The sequence below is a fragment of the Sinohyriopsis cumingii genome, chromosome 7, assembly GCF_028554795.1.
Source record: "Sinohyriopsis cumingii isolate HCF-2022 chromosome 7, ASM2855479v2, whole genome shotgun sequence".
Lineage (NCBI taxonomy): Eukaryota > Metazoa > Mollusca > Bivalvia > Unionida > Unionidae > Sinohyriopsis > Sinohyriopsis cumingii.
The window spans coordinates 65,896,250-65,909,311 of record NC_142967.1 but is presented as its reverse complement, the minus strand read 5'-3'; the positions used below and the strand labels follow the sequence as shown (position 1 = coordinate 65,909,311).

General features: G+C 33.8%; 1 protein-coding gene across 1 annotated transcript in view; it reads left to right on the top strand.

Annotated features, from left to right (window-relative positions):
- The first annotated feature begins 32 nt into the window (after positions 1-32).
- Positions 33-13,062, top strand: part of LOC149795426 (uncharacterized) — a 47,530-nt gene continuing 34,500 nt past the window's right edge. The window contains exons 1-4 of the mRNA XM_089963798.1: positions 33-150; positions 4,318-4,968; positions 6,884-6,943; positions 8,180-8,233. Coding sequence (XP_089819924.1) covers positions 4,377-4,968; positions 6,884-6,943; positions 8,180-8,233 — 706 coding nt within the window. The 5' untranslated portion in view covers positions 33-150; positions 4,318-4,376. The remainder of the gene's footprint in view (positions 151-4,317; positions 4,969-6,883; positions 6,944-8,179; positions 8,234-13,062) is intronic.

Sequence of the window (13,062 nt, the reverse complement as noted above, 5' to 3'; positions counted from 1 at the left end):
AACGCATTGTACAGTCATTGCCAGCAGGAAGAATGTCATATACAGAGCTCCAAGAGCTCATACATAGGGAGATAAATGACCCTCTGCCGATAGGGTTGGATAGAGAAGTTAAACGCTTGAAAGAGGAGTTACAGGATCTGTACCGAAACGGTGAGACCTTGAAAAATCTATTAAAAATGAGACATTTTACATTGTACATAAATCAGAAATGGTCTTCAATTTATGTTCACAAAACTGAGTCATCTCTCTTCATCAGAAGGGCAAAAGGTTGATTTTTATTGATACTCGTTAAGTTGAAAGCAGTCCAAGATATTTTCGTACTTTAAATAAATATTGTTTTAATTTTATCGTGATCGATAATTCCCAATGTGTAGCTCTTAATTTAAAACTTCCTTTAACAGCGACTACTAATCTTTATCTTTACATGGAAACAGCTTGAACTTTTTCAATGCTTATTGATATATAGAATTTCGAGGTGACAATAAGAAACCACATACACATTTAGTGCTGCACGCAGACTTTTGTTTTAAAGACTCGATACTGCATGCAGACGACCAACGACGTCGACTTGCACATTCAGCTGGAATAGATGCACTTGTTAAGCTTGAGTTCACTGAATAAATCAAAGCAATCTGAACGCAGTCTTGAACTTTGCGACATTTCAGCGTTTGCTTTTTGGTCACTGTGAAATGTATGCATGCTTGTATTTTAAGTGTAATAATGGAAATTATAGATCAATTAAAGAAAGCCAGTCCATATTTCTCTAGCTCAGGAATGCTCAACAGTTATGGATCAATGAAACACCCGATTACTTTTAAGTGTGTCCATTAAATAGACATTACAAAACTAAACAAACAATAGATTTAATTGTTTTACATCAATTATACAATGATATACAGTGTAATGCCATATTTTTCACGAGGCAAAATAAATTGACGTATTAAACCACTACAATTAATACATTGGCTTGACATTTAAACTAAACTATTCGATGCTTCTAGAGTTGCACTTTGGTAGTAAACCCATTTTCCAACACCTCCTTTGCCGGGTGTTCACGATTGTAAAACATCATACCAAATAGTATCACATTTAGTTTGTGTGGATGAAATTCAGGTTGGAGGTTTATAAAGTCATCCATTCAACCCTTCCCCACTAACTCTCCTTTCTCCCGTCAGGACTATGTCTACGATATTTGTGGGCGTCTGTTCAACGCTGTAAAAAAATTATTCAGTATATCTTCAATCTCCAGACCAGTTCTGATATAGGTCGAGTTACAAAGAAAGCATGACAAAAAACTTCCAGATACTTAAGCTGATACGCAGACAGACGTACATAAATGGCCACCTATTATCTATATGTCCGCCAAAGTGCGCATATCCGAAAATGTACTCTTGTGAAGTCATATTCAAAATGACATTTCATTTCGTTAAGTTATTCCTTAAGGAATAAACGAAAAAAAAAAAACGTGCTCCAAGTGTTTGCAAAGGATATGTCTAAGTCTATGGTACGTATCCAGAGATCAAGTGCATATATTTGGTCTGTTCTTCGTCCATCAATTAACAGACGCCCAAAACACCTTTGACAATGATTTGAATATTTGGATATCTCCGTGGAAGAAGATTTGTTTTTCTGGCTTCACTTGTATAGAAAAAAAATAATCTGTATTGACACCCAATATCCATTTTCGACAGCACTAAAAGTTTCGAGAGCTGGACCATGGAGTACAGTTTTAAATACTGAAGGTGTGGATAAGCTCTTTCACAAAATTGCCATTCTTATTAACAAAGTCTTCATGAATGCATGTCAGCCTTTTACTGGACCTAGTGGTACAGTTTTGTACAGAAATACTTTGTGCTGTTGGGTTTTTGATCACGCTAAAAGTCACATTTGTTATGGGCTACTCTGTAGCTAGGACTAACTTTGTACGGGCACCAGCTAGATAATTAAGAAAGTGAGAAATTTTGCGAAAAAAGCTCTGGTCATAGTCTACTTTTCCATTCATTTTTAACAATTTGAGGATCGTTTGTAAAGGTTTTAGTGCTGTCATTTATATGATTTTGATTTGTATTGATCTATAATGAGTTAAAAGGTAAAGTTTTACTGACTTTTACTACCATTTAGCGGTTGAAATGTCTGAGCAGAAATGAGTGAAATAACATGAGCAATGTGAGCACTGTATATAGTTTATTGACACACGTTCATTGTCTCTGACGAGGATAACATATATACATGTTGTTAATTTCATTCAGTCCTTTCATAAATGAAATTCAATCTAATTAAGTCGGTTATCGTTTTGTCAAATTGATTACAGTTTTGTTAATGTAAATATTTTTCTCAACCAGTATTCTAACCATATACCGCCCCACGTTAGGATAGAAAGTGTTTATTAATAATTCTTAGGCATTCCAAATTAGAAATTGAAGCGTGGTTGTAACTGATTTACTAACCTTACATGTCTTATCTCAGACAGGCGGCTAAATCGTGTTAGTGAAAAATGGTCTCGTCAGAAAAATTGTGGGTTAACAAAGGTATAGTCCTTTCGTATTAGAAAACTTGTAAGTTGATATGATAAATGCAGAGACCTTTCAAGCCTTAAACACGATGTTTTAATAAGACCAAGAAGTCTACGAAACGATGTTTTAATAAGATGAAGAACGTGTTCTTTGTAGCTCATGAATGAGTAAAATAATCGCCTTACCACCAAAATTGAATCTGATCGTTAAGTTCAACTTATTTTAAGTTTTTGGAAAACCCAATTTTGGGGACTGAACAATAGGACTTGTTGCACACAGTGACGTGCAGAGTTTTAAAATGAGGTTGTAAACATGCACTGTAAACAGATCATTGTAGTTTCGATTGTGTCTAAACTCCAATTACTTAATGGTTTGATGTGAACAGTTAATGTTTCATTCTGACCGTATTACTGGTGGCTTTTCATTTTATATTGTCCGGCTGACTGTCGGGGTTTCTTTTACGATTCCTTTATTATGATTCTTGTATACATTCTAAGGGATGCAACTCGGAATCTTTCAAAATCTTAATCATTGTTCTTCATTAGGAGAGGTACAAATCATGCGTGCCATTTAAAAAAATGTTGCGAGTGTAAAGCAGCTTTCATAATGAAGTTCTGCATCTACTTTTGAGTTATGATACATCATCAGATTTATCTCTATCTTCTTAATTAAATGAATGAATTCTGTAAAATATAGCATCTGTCATAAAACATTGAAATCAGCAATTACATTTCATTTCATTGGTAAAGTATGTTTCATCTAACACATTTTAGCGATACAATGATTGAAAAGAGACGAGAATATGAATGATATCATTAATTTTTTAAATTTAAATTATTAATTCTGATTTATAAAAACGACATATGTTAAACAAGCTTTTAAAAGTAACAATGTATAAAATTATATATCCCGCAAAGGCATGCGTGTTTGTGTGTTTTTGTGTATGTGTGCGTGGTCTTCTATTTTTGTACAGATGAGAGAATAGTCATATTTCTTTAGTTCTATCATTCGTTAGGTGAGTATAGAATGTGGCAACGCTTACATTACTAAAGCAGAAAATGTCAACTTGACGTCTATATTACCATATCCCAGTCAGATGAAGGTTAATGCAAAACCAGATATAAGATAGCTACCTTGCTTAGAAAGGATAAAACAGGTTATCGGCTGTAAATGAAGTTGTTGTGGCAAACGTATAGAATCCCAAAAAGACTGTTGCCAGCGAAAAGATAATTCGTGTCAGCGAACAACTTTATTTGCACATTGCATTCCAAAGATGATGGCAATACGTGTATTATACTAACGCTCACTCTGATTGTATTGGGTAGACTAGACCGAACAGAAAGCTATATGTCATAGTAGATTTTGTGAACTGCACCAGTATACACATTGTGCCTGGCTAATGAGCACATCAGTAATGTTTATTGCAAAATGAAACGGTGCGTCGTTTCTTGTGATCAGCAAGTACCCGTCAGTGGAGTACAGACGTCATACACATAGACGTAAGTTGTGACGTGCTTACTTATGTTACCCATAGATTAAAATGTAGGTTTTGATCAGAACGCAGCATGCATATTTCAAATATATAAAGAAATTAAATCATTAATTAGTAAATGAAATATCTGCGATATGTTGAAAAGAAATATCAACATCTCGGGGTAATTTGCATTTTTATGTTGACCGCAAAAATAAAATTTAAAACGTTATAAGAACAAAAATATTTCATTTTGGATTTTCATCTTTTCCTTATTATTCTTTCATATGTTAATTTAAAATGTCTATATTAAGTTTATTTTTCCGATTTCAGGGTCATTTGATGACGCTTTACCTTAATTTGATTCGTCGCAAGGGCAACCAGGCCTCAGAATGACGGAGAAGGAAAACTTTTGCAGATTTTGTGGCATTTTGCAGGATATTGGAGCTAAAGTTCTGCGAGAAGTGTTCTTGGAAAAGTGTGTTGGCACCAGTACTCTCGCGGGTTACCTTGCCCTTCATAAACAACATTTAGCTAGGCTTCTACCAAATACTCTCAGGAAGGAGCAGTTCGATTTGTTATATCCTTCGAGCGGTGGAGCTCCCGTTATCGAGGACTTAGACATAACATTGCTGTGTTTGCTTTTCAGAAATCTGGACACCCAAATAACACCGCATGATTCTGTTTGGAATGATCCCCAGAATCACCAGACCTACCAAGCAGACGTTACCAGAATCAGACTTATTAGGAACAAATTCTTTGGGCACGTTAGCTCAGCTTTGATAAGTAATGGGACATACAACAATGAAGTGAGCAATTTAACGACTATATACCAACGCCTTGTACAGTCATTGCCAGCAGGAAGAATGTCATGTACAGAGCTCCAAGAGCTCATGCACAGGGAGATAAATGACCCTCTGCCGACAGGTTTAGATAGAGAAGTTAAACGCTTGAAGGAGGAGATGCAGAAGCGGTACAAAAACGGTGAGACCTTGAAAAATCTATTAAAAATGAGACATTTTACATTGTACATAAATCAGAAATGGTTTTCAATTTATGTTCACAAAACTGAATCATCTCTCTTCATCAGAAGGGCAAAAGGTTGATTTTTATTGATACTCGTTAAGTTGAAAGCAGTCCAAGATATTTTCGTACTTTAAATAAATATTGTTTTAATTTTATCGTGATCGATAATTCCCAATGTGTAGCTCTTAATTTAAAACTTCCTTTAACAGCGACTACTAATCTTTATCTTTACATGGAAACAGCTTGAACTTTTTCAATACTTATTGATATATAGAATTTCGAGGTGACAATAAGAAACCACCTATACATTTAGCGCTGCACGCAGACGTTTCTTTTTAAAAGACTCGATACTGCATGCAGACGACCAACGACGTCGACTTGCACATTCAGCTGGAATAGATGCACTTGTTAAGCTTGAGTTCACTGAATAAATCAACAATCTGAACGCAGTCTTGAACTTTGCGACATTTTAGCGCTTGCTTTTGGTCACTGTGAAATGTATGTATGCTTGTATTTTAAGTGTATTAATGGAAATTATAGATCAATTAAAGAAAACCAGTCCATATTTCCCTAGCTCAGGAATGCTCAACGATTACAGATCAATAAAACACCCGATTACTTTTAAGCGTGTCCATTTGATAACTAGACATTACAAAGCTGAGCAAACAAACATTACATATACAATGATATGCAGTATGATACCGTATTTTTCACGAGGCAAAATAAATTGAAGTATTAAACCACTACAATCAATACATTGGCTTGACGTTTAAATAAAACAATTTGATTCTTCAGGAGTTGCACTTTTAGGTGCAAAAATAGCTAGTTAAACCCAGTTTTTAACACCTTCTTTGCCAGGTGTTCACTCTCATTCCTGTGCATAAATGAGTGAAATAATATGAGCAAATGTTAGCAATGCAGGTATTTTATTTATACACGTTTATTGTCTCTGTCGAGCATAAAAATATATACATGTTTACAATTCCATTCAGTTGTTTCATAAATGTAGTTTTGTCCAATTAAGTTCAGTTATAATTTTGTCAAATTGATTGCACAATTCTGTTAATTTAAGTATTTTTCTCCACAGTATTTTAACCATATACTTCCCCACATCAGGATAGAAAATGTTTATTAATAATTCTCATGCATTCAGAATTAGAAATTGACGCGTGATTTATATTATCACCCATGTAAAGAAGAAATATAACTGGTTTACTAACCTTACTTGTCTTATCTCGGTCCGGTTGTCTCAGTTATGGATAGTGTCCACGCGCAAGGGAAAGTTTTGCAAGGGAAACAACCATTGTTCTCTTCTGCTCTCCCTGACGGAATTGTTTTCAAAACAAAGAAAAATTATTCATCAAAAAAGGAATTCAACTAAAAATAGTCATACATTTCTAGAAACAAACAGCTTCGATATGCTTCGACATACTGTATGTGTATATTCTTTATTTCATCTAGATGTGACGCATGTCTTCGAGTAAATGTAAATAATAATCTTCTAAACCCTTTGTAAGAAATTAGGACTCTTAGGAAAATGTACATTCCAAAGTTTCATAATATTTATTGCCCATTTCTGTACATCGTGATGTCATGTGTGCAATATTTTAAAATCTAAGAAACAAGACATAGTGTCCATTAGTAATGTAAGTAACTAAAAATAACCATGCATGACCAGGTATGTACAGCTTAGGTATGTTTATACATGTGTGTGTTAATATTACTCATTTCATCAGGATGTGATTAAAAAATATTCAAATAGACGTAAACTTTAATCTTATTATAATTTCATTGTACGAAGTTGAAAGAAGTTAAAATTCTCAGTAGAAGTAAGAGCCATTGTTCTCATAATATGTTATTCATATTTCTTTAGATGAAGACTTTAAAAAGGCTGTACTGGCCAACCAGGACGAAACTCAGAAGCATGTCCAAGGCAAGAGCAACCTGGGATACTTTTAGTATTTTTCCTGCAAATTTAACATTCATCATCTGCCATTTTAGAATATATATAGAAACAGACACAAGTAATGCAATAGTTTTGTTTATAATAGCTCCATGCAATATCGAAAAGACAAAAACACACTTAAATATTTCCGTTAGGAACTCTTTTAGGTAATAATCAAGGTACATGTTTAAATGACAGAGGAAATCCACATAGAAAGATTATATAATAAATGAATCAGATGAAAAATAGTATCAAACAATGTGGAGGCTACCTGTCTATTTTGTGCTGAGATCAGAACTGGAGAGGCCTATCAGAAAAAATCCAAGGTGCGGTGAGTCAAGTAAAATAAATGCGCATCACGTTCTGGGAACAAAACTGCTTTGACTCGATTCTAAGGTAATGAAGAAGAGTGGCTATCATATGTAAATAGAAGGAAGACCATCTATGATAAAGTCTCAAAACAAAAATAATTTTCTTATATTAGTCATAAATTTTCATTATTGTTTATTGTACATATATTAGCAAATCTGATAGAACTTCGCTACACACTAGCTCACCATAACTTAGAAAATCCTAAGCGTCTCATCAAAGTTTGACAGGTTCGTTATACGCATTAATAATGTAAATAGATTTGCCTCAAGGTAAGTAATACAAGGGAGCCTTAATGACATGCAATTAGGTGTCACTTTACATGTCATTGTTCTTTCCAGATCAGGTCATTTTAACAAGCTATGCCGGTGTTTAAACTTTGATATACATTGATTTATTATGAGCACAACTTATAACATTTAAACAAAATTAGCTGTGAAACATTTAACTAAAACAGATATCGTATATCCGGAAAATTTTCATGATTTTTCAATATTGTGGAAGTGGTCTAATTGTGGTCCGATGGTGTCTATGTATATATACAAAGCGGGGCTATGGACGAAAAATCCGCAAGACCTTTAAACGTTCCATGCGATAAAGAATATCTTAGTGGAATTGTCGAATAGCTGAAGTCAATTACCCTAAGCTTGTTTTTGTTTTAGCAACACAATCTCTGAACACCTCCTTCCTTTGTACGTATGAAACAATTATGAAAAGAACTTTATATATTTAAACTCTCTAATCTTTAGAATAAAAAGAAAGCAGTTTGTTTCGAGGGTTGTGATTTAGTTGATGTATATATAAATGTTTTGATTATACAAACACATAATTTAATTTTCAATTTTCACTTCCTAGAAATGGCTTTAAGGATGGAAGACAATGACAAAGACATAAAGGACATCAAAAAACGTAAGTAATTTTGGTTCTGCATTTACATGTATCTTTAAAGCCTTTGCGTGAATTGATTGTAAAATATACTAATACAGCCTTCATAGTGAAATATGCATGGTCAGGTCATGCTCATACCTTTTCTCCATTGAATATTTGTGTTCTGCATTGATGTTTATTGTCACAGAATAGATATTCTGAACTAAAACGAATAAAAGAGTCACAAGCTCTGAGAACTATTCGTTCATAGCTTATGTTCTTATCCCAATATTCTCACATGCATTTAATTCTTCCTCACCATCAAGATCATTAAATGTGTTTGTGTTTAACACAAGATCTGTTCGCCACACAGTATTTTGTTATCGTTATATTTAGCTTCCGCCTATTCATCTTATAATATATAATAGAACAATACACATATTAGCCATTAAGCCCTAATTTTTGCCACATTGGTTGGTGTATGTATTGGTGTGATACCGGTGGCCATACCTCTTTTCAAAAGTATTGTTACCTAAGCATTTAATTAATTACAAATGTCATGTCAGTTCACCAACTCATTTCTTCGATGACTATCTAGTGATGCTATATATATATATATATATATATATATATATATATATATATATATATATATATATATATATATAGAGAGAGAGAGAGAGAGAGAGAGAGAGAGAATTGGTCAGCTTACAGCTCATACTTCACTGCATACCTTTCCATCAGAGAAAATCACAGAACAGTCTTGGACGAAATGAAAAGGTAAACTGATATGAATTGTTATTTTTTGCAATTAATTCATTGCATAGGAAATAACCATATGAAAAGAGGGATCTTTTTAGAAGGTAAACAATTATATGTTTTGGCCTCTGCAGCTCATTTGTTCATAATTCTAGAGTACGCAAATGAAATTGCAACATACAAAAGAGGTATTTACCTATTGAAGTAAATTCCTTTTGTGAACATATTATTTTGAATCTTAACATGAAAACTAAAACAATTCATTTAAGTTGACAAAACCCTGTTTACCACGTACTATTCATTGCGCGATTTCCCAGGTCACCTATCTAATGACGCTCAGTGTCAATCACCCCGCAGCTTCCGTATCATGAGCGTCAAAATCTGACAACTTCACCCCTGATAACCATTGTTGACAAGTCACCTCAAAAGATGTAAAATAAATACCTCATCATCTCTATGTGTTTTATATTGACTCAGAAAATGATTTCAGAATATATATTTTGTTTTTATATGCTTTTGTGATGATAATTAAGTTGGTGATATTTAATGTGATATTGATAAAAAGGAGAAATATACCCTTACACGGAGTTTAATATACTGTTGAAAAATTTTATAACGAAAATGTTACTTGTTCATCCATACAATGTTGAATTTGAAGGGAAATAAAACTGTGTCATTCGACAGGTGATCCAACTTTATTTCCTTCCAAAGATTCAAAAGCACATTGACTGGAAATAGTATTTACACCCTGCGACTATTATTCAAAAGGCAACTATATTGTTACAGTAAATATCGGATATGTTTTCTCAGAGAAACTAAAACTACTGGGCGTATGGATAGGCAACATAGAAATGTACTAATACATTAAAAAACATTGATGAGTCTTGAAACCACCTGCTTTGTTATCAGCTGCTTTTCCAGAAAATTTCGTTCCCCAGGAGTGTCTTTGTTAATCTTCTATTCTGTGTTTCCTTTTAACGACTTGATTATATTAAAACTTTCAAGTATAATACCCAATGCACGTTTTAAATTCTCATTTTATTTGGTTGAGTGCAGGATTTATCCAAGTATTAATGTTACACGACAAACACATATTTATAAAATTTGACGTTGGCCTAGTGGTTAGAGCGTCCGCTTCGGATGCGGGAGGTCGTGGGTTCAATCCCCGGCCGAGTCATACCAAAGACTTACAAAAACGGTACATACAGCTGCCTCGCTTGGCGCTCAGCATTAAGAGGTTAGTGTTAGGACTGGTCGGCCCGGTGTCAGGATAATGTGACTGGGTGGGACATCATGCTACATGTCTGCGGCATGATGCCCCAGTGCTAGACATCACTATAAACTGCCACATTGCAGACATCGTAGCGATATGACTGAAAAATTTTTAAAGCTATGTTAAAAATCTAAATCACACACACACACACACACACACACACACACATTTATAAATGTTCTAATTTTTATGTTTTCATTTATGTTGAATCGTAATAAAATATATACCTGGGTATGTTGTCAATATCCATAAATTGCGTCTTAGGACACCTCACTCTAAGTCCCTGTAAGCGGATGGTATGACACTGCGTCCTATCTGCATCGTGAAACGTGCATTGTCCATCTAGTGTCGTCCGTGTGTTGTCAGTAGTCCGGAGGCTTTTGCTTTCACAATGTAGCATTGAAAAAGAATTGAACTAAATAACAAGCAAATTCTATCATAAATAGGTTTCAAAACTGTACAGATGAGACAAACCCTCGAAAAATTGGCTATGAATTAGCTATGAATTGCACGAATTACAACGCACTTTCTCATACGTTTGAAATTCTCTCGTACAGTACGTTCAGTACTTTGATGTACGGAACATTTTTATTCTTCTACATGTCAGATTCTCTATCAGCTTGTCATTGAAGTAGCCTTGATTTTGCAGGATGATCTAATTATTAATGCAGAGCAAATAACAATATCTTAGACAACTGGCAATATTTTTATATTCAGGTGCTGTCATTGGTTTGCTTCTGTTTTATTTCAGATTAATTTCCTGGTGTTATGCACATGGAAACGACATTGAGTATTGCCCTTGTCATCTCTGTGTGTGCTTCCCTTACACCTTAGTTAGTTACGATTACCTCAGTTTTTCAGGCATTACAACTACCTGAGCCATGCAACATTGCAGATGTTATTTGGATAGTACCCCACATGTCAGCTAAAAGTAGATTAGTTTTCCAGAATTGTTGGTTCTAGCTTACAGACATCTTTTGAAGAGTAAATGTTGCACCAACTTTGGTTGAATTTTGCATTTAGGTGAGTTTCTCACGCAATACAAGGCCCTGAACCATGCATTTGTATGTAGATGAGTTTTAGTGAGTACTATACATATCAGCCAAAAGTAGACGACTGGGTCCTAATATAACACTCCGGATTCTTTAGTTAAGTTTGCGTTTAGGTGAACGTTTCAAGCACTTCAGAGCCACTTCACTTTGTATGTATATTAATTTGGTGAGGATCACACATATCGACGAAATTTATATCATTGTGAACTATCTTTGAATTTTCCAGCGACTTTGCTAAGTTTTACGTTTAGGTCAGTTTCTCGGGCATTATATGATAAAGACAAATGTATCTTTGCATGTAGATACAATTTTGTGAGGACCACAAGATTACATCCAAAGATGGTCACTGTAACCTAATTGCTGCAACCTATGGGCTGTTTTCAAGTTTTTGCATTTTATCAGTTTCTGGTGCATTGTAAATTCTATAGCCATACAGTTCTCAATGCAAATACCTTAAGAATTTCTGAATTTTGCATTCTTTAAATATTTTGGCCGCGCTGATAGTAAGACATGATTATGTATGTAATATACATAGTGTCAATAAGAACAATAATGATAATAATAATAATAATAATAACAGTACAATTTACAGAACTATTAATTATTACCAGCGACCTGCTGCACATAGCTTGCCTAATACTATATCGGGAATTTGAGTCCCTATTGTTATTATTGTTACTATTAGTAGCTGTTGAGAAGGGGCTGTATTACGTGTTTTGTTTCTTCTCTTTCTCTTTTTATTTTATCTAACAATATTAAATCGAAATAAGACAATATCTTACAGAAATACGAAAAAAATAAATAAATAAAAGTAATAGAAATGACTACAGGCATGGATACTTTACTTCTTACAAAATTTATTAAAAAAATTATAGTGAAAGTCGTAACAATATGATCATGCGGCATACACAGTAGATTACTCTTCTGTACCGTTTTATATTTTAACAACGATTTTATATAGTATCAGCTTTTCATATTGCATCAACGGTTTAATATAACGTCATCAGTTTTTCATAGGATTGAAAGTTGTATATATTATTAGCAGGTTTATATCATATTAATGGCTTTTTTATTGTCACAACTGTTTAATATTTTCTTAACGGCTTAATATTTTCTCAATATTTTTATTTGGAGTCAGCTTTTTATATTGCATTAAAAGTTTAATACTGTACTAGCAGTTTTACATAATGTCAGCCTGATGAAGAAATTTTTTCATATAATTTGTAAAATATTTTCTTACCTTGAAAGCAAGATATATAATCATTGCTGTTTTTGCTGCTTCCATTATCAGATATACCACAAAGCAAATTGCAAAATATTTCATAAAATTTGTATTCCTAATAGCACTTTAGAAGAAACCCAAGTCTTCATTCTCTGTATTTTTGGCATTTTAACAACAAATGGAATTGATCGTAAATTTCTCCGTTGTTACATAAATAGCATAATCTATGTGCCCTATCGACTTCTTTGTCTGCATGTAAGTATATTACTAAGAATTTCTCCGAATCCAAAGGGAATGTACAGGCATCTAATTTCATTGCTTTCACATTCTTTTATACGTTTGTAGTTTTTATAATTCTTTAACGGGATGATCCGTTGACTTTTGCATGCCATTCTTGCATTACAATCCATAAACCTTTGTCTAAATTGCAAAATAAATAAATCAGTATCTCGTGATATCCGCACAAAACCAAACCCACATTTACAAAGCCGTTGTCTGATATAAGTTTCCCAAGTTATTATCTAAATATCAGCTAATGCTTTAACATCAGGTAACATTTTCTGGG